At 40.8% G+C, this 12,053-nt stretch overlaps 1 protein-coding gene across 2 annotated transcripts in view; it reads right to left on the bottom strand.

The window, feature by feature from the left end:
* Positions 1-737: 737 nt before the first annotated feature.
* LOC311017922 (cGMP-inhibited 3',5'-cyclic phosphodiesterase 3A-like) overlaps positions 738-12,053 on the bottom strand; it is a 66,938-nt gene continuing 55,622 nt past the window's right edge. Inside the window, exons 9-14 of one of the 2 annotated variants that reach the window (XM_084016578.1) lie at positions 11,808-11,921; positions 10,984-11,183; positions 10,264-10,467; positions 9,144-9,305; positions 5,254-5,509; positions 738-4,969 (exon numbers count right to left, since the gene is read on the bottom strand). In XM_084016578.1, the coding sequence (XP_083872704.1) occupies positions 4,644-4,969; positions 5,254-5,509; positions 9,144-9,305; positions 10,264-10,467; positions 10,984-11,183; positions 11,808-11,921 (1,262 nt within the window). In that variant the 3' untranslated portion in view covers positions 738-4,643. The remainder of the gene's footprint in view (positions 4,970-5,253; positions 5,510-9,143; positions 9,306-10,263; positions 10,468-10,983; positions 11,184-11,807; positions 11,922-12,053) is intronic. The other variant, XM_084016579.1, reaches the window with a different exon arrangement.

Raw genomic sequence — 12,053 nt, 5'->3', positions numbered from 1 at the left:
CTGATCTTCAGCATCGCCTATAGTTTTACCACAACAGGTGCATCCACTAAATAAGGCGAAGACCATACACATGCACACTCTCTGTACAAAAATACAATATTTTATAGAACATAAGGATTGACTAGATTACTGTACTTTGTTGCATTATTTATTAAATCTGGTCACGGATGCCTTTGAAGTAAAAATCTTCACAGAGTATGATGGAAATAAAGCTCACCAATACAGAAAAAAATATAATTCCATCATCTTGGCAGACAGTTCAGCAATTAGTATATATAATCAATATGTTTATGTACAGTATATGAGTTTATAATGCTTACCTTTTTTGATAAGGGTCTTTCCATGTTCTTCCGGTTCTTCACTGCTGCATCGGCTACAACTGGCTGTCTATCAAACAACATACAAGGATGTGTGTCCTTTAACTTCACTCTAAAGAGGGAATAACACACAACCGTTTAGGCAAAATATGCAGTTTATCTTCAGGAAAATCTTCTATTCAAACCCTCCAATTTAGCATAACAGACGGGGTCTAGTGGAGTGTCTGTGGTCTGCTTCGAACCACTTCAACATGGCCAAGTATTTGAGAAATGCCCTTGAATAACACTTTAAAATGATTAGAAAAATGATAAGAATGTCTCGGTTCAAGACATAAACTTTGTTCAAGCACAAAGGCGGTCTTGATGAGGCAAGGCAAGGAAAATGATGTTATGAACAATAAACACAACTCAGACACGGGATACCACAGAAATTATAGTCTTGTAATTCATTGTATTCACATTACAACATCCACATGGTTCAGTTTGTGACAACTTCTAATGATCTTCAAATATATTCACTGTATGATACATAATACCAATATAGGCACTTCCAGTAAGTCTGGCAATATTGAAGCTACAGTATAGTGTCTAAATTACAAAATGGTAAAAATAAATAATGTATATCTAAAAGAGTTTTTGTAGTTTTAAAATTTCTTTACTGTACAGCATGTATATTGTACAAAACGGAGCATCAACCTGCAAGAAGATTAATTATTTTACTTTCACAAATACTGTGTATTTGGACATATTCTTCTTTGTGTAAGTATAAGTACACGTGATAAGTGCAAGGTATTAGTGAGAAGAAAGCAATCATTTAATCATGTGTCAACTATATAAAAATACTCATCTAATTTTTTTTGTTTTGTTTTTTACATAATTGTAAAGCTTGTTTGGTTCTCATGGTTACAATTATGCTATACATGTGAATAAGTATATGACAATAAAAAAAAAACAAGAAAATAAAAATACACTGTGAAAACTGACATATTGTATCAGCTCAAACACAAGTATTGACTTAAGACTGATGTAGTTTTGGGGCAAAATGCTTCACTTAAAAAAAAAAAAGATCACCTGCAAACTAACACAGTGGACCTTTAAAGATGACAGACGCTGTGTGATGAACCACTGATCTGAGCACTTGGCAGATCAAAGGGGGAAGCGCAAGGAGCAATATGCTACCGGACCTTCTGTGAATAACAATTTCACTTGAGCATCTGAGAAGAATCGAAGAACTACTTGCTGCATCACTTTACCCTTCATGTTTCCACCACCTCTACTAGTGAGGAAGCCTCTATTTAACAGTAAACACCACCCAAATGCAGGACAGAGTCACCTTAGAGAGGCCAATGGAAGAATTCAAATAGAAACTCACACAAACGCACATTATCTTGCTTTCTCTCTCTCACACTCACACACACTGTGCATTCATTCATGAAGCAGGCTTCTAATCTGGACCACTTCAGCTCAAATGTATGCGTTGCATTGAATAGCTTTAGTGATATCTCATCAGGTTTGTCAAAATGTGAATAAAAGGTCTTGAGTGTGTCTGTATGATTAGAACATACAGAAAACATTGAGTACACAGTGAGTCATAGAACACATGATCATTAGAGGCCAGAGAAATGTTCTGTCTAATGCCTTTCTAATCAGTCAGTCAACCAATTATGTTAAACTTGAGTGGCCTAAAAGCTGCTGTTCCTGAGTCTCCCCTCCCCCACCCAAGCCCTCCCTTCCCCTCCACGCTTTAGCCGAGATCAGAGTCAGGGCAGCAGTTAACAGGCCATTACAGACGTAGTGCACTGTTCACCACAGCCAGGAACATTGGCTGTCATTAGAGCAAGTCAATGCAGGATACAAGGACAAGCTGTTCTACACTCAACGCAATTTACATCACAGGAAAGCTATATCACACTCCACAGGTTGACTTGTGTGCTGTGTAGCTTTATATCGATCGGTGCAACAGATTCAGATGTGCAGGTGGGTTATGAGAACTCGGTGGATAATTCATCCTCACTGCGCTCATGTGTGACAGAAGTTTGACTTCTTCAACTGGAGATCTACTTCTGATAGCTCAAACAGTTTCTATATTAAATGTCAATTATTGGAGTTGTTGCATCTGTGCTGTATGTTATTGGTTTACCTCGGGTTGAAAGTAGGGGATATCATGTGACTTCAAGTCTTGTGCAGTAATGTTGTTATGTTCAATTCCGTCAACATTCCATTTAGAAACAATGGTTTCTATGTTTGTCGGAAACTTTTGGAAACCTCTTTCTCTTTGCTGTTTGCTTCATTGATGTCAGCAATTAAATGTCTCGGGTGATGAAGCTAACATATTCACTACCTCTATTTATTTTTACAACGATCATGAGGCAATAAAAATATTACCCAAAGATGTGCATTACTGGTAGACAAAGTCATCTCTGATTATAATCCTAATGCAGCTTTTTCCACCATAAAAGATTTAGGGCCAATATTGGGCATAATCCACATTGACAAAGTATGAGTGATAGAACATTAGGCGATGGGGAATTCAGAAACACAAATTTGATGTTTTAGAGTGAAAATGCGATTAGAGACATACTGCTGCCATCACTGTAGTCTTGGCCGTCACTTAAAAGGTAACTTTTACTACAATGCACATCCATGTTATAAAAGAGAGAGCAATATTACTACTGGTATCAAACAGCTACAGTTGTCTACAGTCCCTCATGGCCGTGACTAGATTTCAAGCTACCTTTTTCATGTGAACATTTCTGTATGTACTATCACAGCAACAACACGTGGGATTTATCAGATTGGACTTTCACTTGAAGAACTTTTAACTCGGAGAGAATGAATGTCCCCCTGAGAATTCAGACAGATTCCCTGTGTTTGAATGCAAAAATGATATAAGAGTCAAATGGTTGTGACAAACCTCAGCCTTGCTTTTTATGAACCTATTCTATACTAGCTTACTATCCCTGCATATTTGTAACCGTTACTGTAACTCACTGTCCTCCCAGGTGATACAGATGTTTAGTCTGAATTTCAACAGCTGAGGTTTTCCTGAGGGTTAAAGGTCAGCATCATTTGCAGGTTTTTTTCATAATAAAGTCCAGTAAATACCGACTATAATACAGCACAGATTTCAAATACATAGGCAGGGAGTCAATAAATGCAAAGAAAATAGAAAGGACAGTGTATTATTTACCTATGGCCATTTTCAAAGAACTTTGTAGGATTTAGCATTTTATTTATTTTAGGGACTTTAATTGAACAGATGATGCTTTCTGGTTATCTTTTAACAATGCAGCATTACCTGTTGTTCCCCGACTTATATTTTCCCTTAACACTTTAGTCATATTAGGTTATGTTCTGTGTACTGGTAGTCCTTTTTTGGTCCTGTATTCAGCGCAGATTCATTACCAACAACCCACTGTTGCTTTGTCAGTGCAGGCACCTGGACTACAACATTTGGGACAGTGAGCCCCATCATGGCCATTATATTTACCATGGGGCTGGAGCCCAGAGATGGCACGAATAAATCTGCTCAACCTACGTATGTCCTCTGCAGAAGGATCGTGCATTTGAGCGCACTCAAGTTAACATGCAGTCACATACACGCACGCACACAAAATACAGAGTGTAAGTAGCCTTGAGTGTCCTTCCTTAAAGTAATATGGCTACACCTAATGGTATAAAGTACTTCATTTGGTAGCAAACATAAAACAATCAAAAAAAGCATTATTATTTGATTTCATATGCTAAAGCCTATGGGTGAGTGACTGATTTTGGCAAAAGTTGAAAGGAATAAAAGATACGCCAATGTTCCTCATTTGATTGACTCCCTTTATAATCCATATATAGAAAAAGAAAACATATTATGGCCCATGTTAGACCTCAAAAAACTCTTGCTAAAATTGAAACACAAGTACATGTTACTGTGATGTCTATATATAATTGCATTCAGAAAATATTTATGTATAAATTGGCAGCAAATGTCTGCAGTCCTGTGTTACCACATTGGGTTGAGGTCTGTGCAAGCAGTCTTCCTCTTCTCTTGACAGTAGCAAAAGAATCTGTGTCCCAAAGTACACAAATAATCCTGTATTGCAATCTGGAAACCTCCTTTTAAATGTTTTGTGAAACCAGATATTCAGATAAAATGTGTAAAGCACAAATTTTTCCCACCCTGTTTTTTTTTCTGTATAGGCACACATTTCCCAAACATCTACAGTGTTGTGTCTAAGTGATGTGCTGGCAAAGACAGGAGTCAGTTGATAGGATAAGAAAACAAGAAATACTTCTTCATGTCCTCTCCCTGACTGACGCCCTCCATGGGCTGTTTCACTGTGGGTCCCCCTCCACTAGTTCCTCATGAGTTTCCGACTCCTCCTGCGGAGATACGGGCCACTCTGGTTCCTCCACTCCCTCCTCTGGATCCTCTCCTTCTACGAGCTCCTCTCTGCTGCCTGGCTCCTCTTCCTCCTCGTGAATAGCTAGGATTGGCTCGGCTACATTGTTTAAATGGACGGATTCGGCTCCCTGGCCCTGTTTCAGGGCCTCCTCTGCGATCACCTTCTTCCACATCTCGTGGTTCTCCAGCAAGTGGTGGGTGATTTGGCAGAAGACTTTCCTTCTCTTCTTGGATGTTCCTTTCTCTGGAAAAAAAACTTGGATTAAAAAAAAAAATAAGATTTTTACACAATATACACAATCTTTTAAGATCTCTTTCCTCACTGTTTCTGTATTTGATACAAACATTAAAGCTGGGGGGACAGATTATGTTGTATAACTTATAGATATGCCATAGAACATGTCAAGTGCCCAGACTGGTCTAGAGGCTTACTAAAAACAGCACTTCCCATTGGTTTTCTAATTAGTATCTGAATCCAATGTCAAGCTGAAAAACATTTTAAAAGGGGAAACCGCTGTTGTTTTTGACTGTAGTGCTTACGTGATGCTTCTGAGCTGGAGGATGTGTCTTCCTCTGCAGTATCCTCATCATCCTCCTCATTCTCTGTGATCTCCAGCTCCTCTGCCTCTGGGTCGGGTTCCACCCATCGTCCCGGCATGAGGCTGGCTGAGTCGTAGGAGTTGCACAGTGGCCCAACGATGTGTGTGATGAATGATTCCTGGAGTTTGGCCAACTGTGGTGCCGCTCGGTCCATGAAGGGGCTGATGGGGAGGCCCTGGCTGGACTCCTCGTCGCCCTACGTAAAGCATGACCCACATTAGTGCATGGATGCCAAGACACACTATTCCAAAAGAACTGAGTCATTCAGTGATAAGTGGAATAGATGTCATTGTCAAGTCTACATCTATCAACGTTATTATTTTCAGAGAGGGAAAAAGGGGTAGGTTTGAGTCTTAATAGTGTTAAAATGGGAAGGTGGGTGTCTATTGCATCAGAGAGATGAAACTGATGAAAATGATTTGAGTCAGCACTCAAATTATAGGTGATACCAAAGAGGGAAGCTTAAAGCTGGGTATGGAAATGAGTAAAAAAAGCATCCATGAAGTCATTCACACAAAGGCCCAAATAATATAAGAATAAAGACCATTTTAATGGAATTGCATTGCTAGGCAACAGCTTAGGTCCAATCATGGTTCTTGTCTTTTATTGTAAAAGAGCATCTTTGATGACAATAAACAGCCAACCATCAAACTTTTAATGTTATTTAATAATATTCAGGAGAGCTAAAGTTAGCATGCTCTCTTGATAATGTTTTCTTCAGGAGGTGGTGCTAATATTATTCTATGAATCTGAACCTTGAGGCTGGTACTTGCAACATTAGAATGGTGTCACAATGAAAAAATGACCATTCCTTCTTTCATGTATTCCCTCATAAATAAACTGGGACCACACATATGGAATTTGTGAAACGGACTATAGTGGCAGCTGCATGTGTGCTCTCTAACGTCTTTATGGATGGCAATGAACAACAGCTGTAGCCAGGTTTCCTGGTTGCCTTGGTAACTGACCCCAAGTGTCATCCCACACACTTTAGAGTAGAAAGCTTTTGTTCCTGCAGAACAGCGAGCTGCTAATGTGAAGTGCAATGGGAGCCATCACAAGATGGCATCTGAGATGGATCTGCAAATTATAAGACATCCTTGACAGGTGAGCGGACACAGACCAAAGGGAGGCGGAGCTCTCAGATCCAGCTGTCACAATGACTACATCCTAGACAGATGGGTGGAGTTGTGGCAAGGTTAGCTTTTTCATGAATGTCATGAATATAGGGGCCGGTTGTATTCCAGCTGAGCTATGCAAATAAATACAAGTCTGTTGATATTCTTTAGTAGGACTTACTGTGTGGTATATAAAGCGTAAGCCCCTGTAAGCCCAGAGATTCACCCAGTATTGTAATACAGATTCAAGACATCCAGATCCTGGATCACACATCATAATCAATTTCAGAAAGCCTGTCAGCATGGCGAGCCAATCTTACCCTGGAGGCATGTTGTCTTCTCTTTTCTGTGTACATGTAGGATGGCGTGTATGCTTCATATGCGTGTGAGAACACGTTCTGTATTTGCTTTGCTGCGTTTTTTTTTCAAGGTCGTTCCACTCTCAAGTCTGTGAGTGTAATGAGAGGCTGATGCTCCACCTGAATGACAGTCTGGGCACGCTTGTGTCACCTCATCTAGCAGTCCTACAACTACTGCCACTGAAGATCATTTCTTCTGAGACCTTGTTGTGTCACTTATCTGAAGATGCGAGGTACAGAAGGGCCTGAGCTTAAGCAGTCATTCAGTACCAAGGGGACATGCTGTATGCTAACAAAGGTCACTGAGTGTGGCGTTAGGCTGAAGGACTGAGTGTGGCGTTAGGCTGAAGGAATGAGGAGATTCAGTTGGTTATAGCAGCACTCCACACTGTGGCCACTTTATAAGGTACACCTGTACAACCTTGATGCTATCAAACACAACACCCGGCAACGCTGTGGAATTTGCAATAGATTGTCCAGGTGTACCTAATAAAGTGGAACTGCACACGGGAGTGACTAAAAATAAACTGTTCATGCGTCTGAATGGTAATGAAGGAATGTAATACCAAGTGCAGTATGGCTCATTGACTGCATGTGTTTTAATAGTTTCTGGTCAACAATGGAGGTCTATGGCACAAAGTCATGAGCTACATGATAGGATTCATGGTCAACACACACTAAATAGAGAGCTGCCAACATGCACACCCACCCACTCCACTATGTTTATATGTAAGGTCATGTGATACGTCTAGACTGGAGCTGTCAATTATACTGTATTCCATTTAAGGCTGTTGAAAAGTATTTCTTGTTTACTGAAAACTAAAAGGTTTGCGTAGGCCTGTTCGATTAATCGATTTTAAATCGTAATCATGTTTATGTAGTTAAAGGAAAACACCACCGCATTTCCATGCTGAACTATGTTCTGCTCTGATCTTAGACGAGGTGATACATACCTCCCTCTCCTCTGTGCGTGCACTCAATGGCTCTTGCGCACACTCCGCGCAGCGCTAATTTGCTAGCATGTAGCTTGTCCCAGTATATTCCTTAGGATCCAAAGGGGGGTGAAGTTAGAAGCGACCAAGCACTTCCACGTTGTCCCTATTTAAATACGGTTACGTGAGTTACACGACCCAAGTTTGGTTACACAAAATGAAACATGCCATTTTTTCTAAGCGGATAACAACGATAACTATATAGTATGGCGGAATAACAACTGGAAGCACTTCGACGTCGGCGCAGTGATATCATCACTCCGCTCCCCCTCTTACTTCCGTCAATAGAACCTACGTGACCTGCACGCCGTCGCCTGCACTACCTGTAGTAGTTTGTGCACAGTTGAGGAAGCATCAGGTTGTAGTAAGATAGTTTGTGAACAATCAAACATCATGGTTATAACGTGCATCGTACAGGGTTGTGAAAACAAGCAGAAGGTATATAGTCCCGTCATGTTTTGAGTGATGATATTACTGCGCCGACGTCAAAGTGCTTCCAGTTGTTATTCCGCCATACTATCTAGTTATCCCTGTTATCCGCTTAGAAAAATTGGCATGTTTCATTTTGTGTAACCAAACTTGGGTCGTGTAACTACTCACGTGACCGTATTTAAATAGGGACAACGTGGAAGTGCTTGGTCGCTTCTAACTTCACCCCCCTTTGGATCCTAAGGAATATACTGGGACAAGCTACATGCTAGCAAATTAGCGCTGCGCGGAGTGCGCGCAAGAGCCATTGAGTGCACGCACAGAGGAGAGGGAGGTATGTATCACCTCGTCTAACATCAGAGCAGAACATAGTTCAGTATGGAAATGCGGTGGTGTTTTCCTTTAAGACGATGTTAAAAGCGTGAAACTCGTAAAATCGATTTTTTAGTTAAGTTAAAGTTCTGCACTTTATTCATTCATTTTTGTTTAATGGACACACCTTAAGATACATGTGAAAGTGAGGTTTTTCTCTTAATCCCAAAGGGATTGTTTGTTTTTGTTTGTTTGTTTTTTGTTTACAAGAGGTCTACAAGAAGATAACATGGAGCAAAGCCAGAAGGCAAAAGTTCATTATATTAATCCCTTTAGGGATTTTTTGTTTAGAGCAAGGTTTGCACTCAAATCCCAATGGGGAAATTATTTGCAAAATGTTCAATAAAAACAGCATATTTGAAATAATTTCTTTGTCTTTGTCATTCACAAAATAATCGTAATCGTAATCGAAAATCGGATTTTCAGAGAAGAAAATCGGGATTTTATTTTTGGGCAAAATTGAACAGCCCTAGGTTTGCGAATGAAACATAACGTCACTGATGAGGACAGGTGGGGTGGAGCTATATTTTATAAATATGTAAAATCAAATAAACACACACCTGCTCATAAAACTCGTTGACAATGCCCTCTGTCCATTGCAGATGCAGGTCCTTGCACTTCAGAGGCCCATTGATGTCAGCCAGTTTAATGCACATCTGGCAGACCAGCAATCTGTCATTCTCGTTGGACCAATCAATACCCGTGGATGGATCATCGCCCACCTAGGGAGTCAACAAACAGACATAGGACATCACAATTATTAAAATACGTTGGCAGATGTAGATATATTGTTGTTGTGATGCCATTGATATGTTGTTCAAAGATTGTGTATTCATCTGAATGCCTAGAGGGATTTATGAGACAACAGCAATGAGGTATTAAGGCCTTTTAATTGTCCCAATTTTTTCGGATAAAATGTTTTTTAGTGTCGATATTTTAATCATGCTTTAAAATACATTGTGACCGTTTGAATAGGAAATCTATAATTGTGCAGTTCACTGAATTTTTTTTAAATAATTCATTCTCAATTCTACAGACATGTTATATAATACATGAAGTCAAAGCTTGCTTTCATCTCAACACTGTTTGAATTAATTTGCTATTTTTAGTGGAGCTTGATGTGCTTCAGATCTCATCATTCTACACTAATAATTCAGAAAGCTGAAGAGATCCAGTGAGAAACTTCATGGGTACTTCACAGAAAGCTAATTTGCTTCCAGGAAGAGCAGAGCAGGGTGCACTACAGTGAGAGACACTGCTGTTACTTTTGCTGCCAAGCCGGCGAGCTCAATGCTAGCTGACAGGCGCTGGCCATGGAGCACCACCACTGTACTCATACTCACAAAGGGAAAAAACCCAAGACCCTCAAATCCAAAGCCAACATTCTGTCTGCACTTAAACGAGTTCTTGAGGTGCAGGGAGCTTTGTGTTGTTGACTTGTGCTGAACATTCTCCAAGTGCTGCAATGTTCTGCACAAACAGACCTGTTCTTCGGAAAAACCACTGAACATTTTTGATATCAAAAGAACTGAGGTATGAAAGAATGAGGCAAGCACCTCTACACAATACACTCAAGTTTTTTAAATTCACAATGTTGTCAAATTAACATTTTGAAAGGATTTAATCGTTCATAAACTCTTTAGATCTAAAAATGTCTAACAAGTATGTATCCAGACCTACCTTGGCATTGAACTCAGCTAGGAAGTCAAAGTGCTTCTTCAGATCAGTGGCCAATATGGCCTCAATGACGAGGAAACGGAAGCGCTTGAACTCCCCGTGGTCCAGGTTGACGAGGAAGTTGAACTCTGGCCGCGACATGAAGAGGTTCCAGGCTGAGGCAGCGTGGTGGTTTTCCAGAACGGATCGGTCATTGTAGAGCACTGCCTGCAAACACACAAGCACTTAACGTTTTAAATGCCTGTATATGAATCAGGCAAATCTACTCATACAATATTAAAGAGACTGGATTATGTAGATGATAAAAACGTTGTTAGATTGTCAAGAAAGTTATAGTCACTGCTGTACAGAGTAGCAAACTCTGATATATACGCAGTCTTTCAGTACTATGACAGCAAGTCTACATTTAGGACCTATGTGTGTCTCAACAGAAAATACTGTAGATCACAGCCAGAACTTAACAAATCCAACACTGATATTTCCACCTTCGCTTGCCCATTTCTGACAAGCACCGAGGAGCTGCTGTGACTGGTGATTGTCTGAAAAAGCTGTCAAAGATCGATGATTAGCTTCAGCTTCTCCAGTGCAGTTTAGCAGAAAATCAGCAATCTATTGATCATCTTCCTTGATTAGAAAGAACCAATTGCATAACAGCAATTTAAACAAACGGACTTCGACTGATCCTAATCAGACGCTGTCCTCTGGGCTGAACAGCAGGCGTACCTGTGGGGCGCTGGTGGCCACAAGGAAAGCGTTGGTCCGCCCAGGGTGGTCGTAGTCGTGCATTGCGGCAGCCACGAAAAGGGCCATGAGCTCCAGAGCAGGTATGAGGCCTGACAGGCAGCCGTAACCATCTTCTGACACAGTGTAGGTCTTTGAAACCAGGAAGCCCATATGACTGTGTGTTATTCCACTGTCGGAATCTAGCCACAGGGGAGCAGACAAAGAGAGGAGGGTGAGGAGCAGGGTGAGGAGCAGGGTGAGGAGCAGGGTGGCAGAATTTACACAAACACACTGTATGTACTTTCATGTGCACATGCATACACACGCAGTATCACACACTACATTCAAATCCACTTATATGTGGATCAAAGGGATGGCCCTAGTAAGGCATACAAATGAGGTTATGGAAATATGGGTAAGAGGGAACTCTAATCTGCCTGCAATTTCATGCTGTTTTAGACTTCAAATAGTGTTTGGTACGTAAATGCAAGTGCCAAAAGCCTGAGTAAGATAAGACTAACTGTGAGTAGGATAAGAACACACACACACTCCTGCAGGTTTGATGCTCAGACATTAAGGAGATGGCTCACAGTAAAGCTGCAGGCAGATGGAAAACTATAAATGAAAAAAAAGAAGTGTGGCCTACATATAGACAGTAGTTATAGTAATAAATGGCTTCACAAAAGTTTGAAAAACTAAACAGAAATGTAAGTGTTCTGAGGTGACCACTTTCAACACACGTTGATGGATCGGTAGATTCACATGTACACCAGCGCCCCCAGCAGGACATGCACATGTCTTCATGTACGTACTAATGGACACACCTGAGTCACTGGCAGAGCCGTGGTCAGTAATGAGGCTGGGCAGACCAGGCACAGCCTGTGTGGTGAGGTACCAGACTGCCTGAAGCACATCTGTGGCGTGGACCCTGTTGTGATCTGGGTCAGAACAGAAAGAAACAAAATCGGTCCATTGTGTGTAATCTTCTCCTCCAGGGTGCACTGTTCGTCTGCTTATGTTTCTTGTAACAACACACGGTCATATATGACGGTATGACATTTCCCCCTAGT

The sequence above is a fragment of the Eutrigla gurnardus genome (assembly GCF_963514095.1).
Source record: "Eutrigla gurnardus genome assembly, chromosome: 9".
Taxonomy (NCBI): Eukaryota; Metazoa; Chordata; class Actinopteri; order Perciformes; family Triglidae; genus Eutrigla; species Eutrigla gurnardus.
Note: the sequence above shows the minus strand (reverse complement) of the source record. Positions and strands in the feature narration are given on the sequence as shown.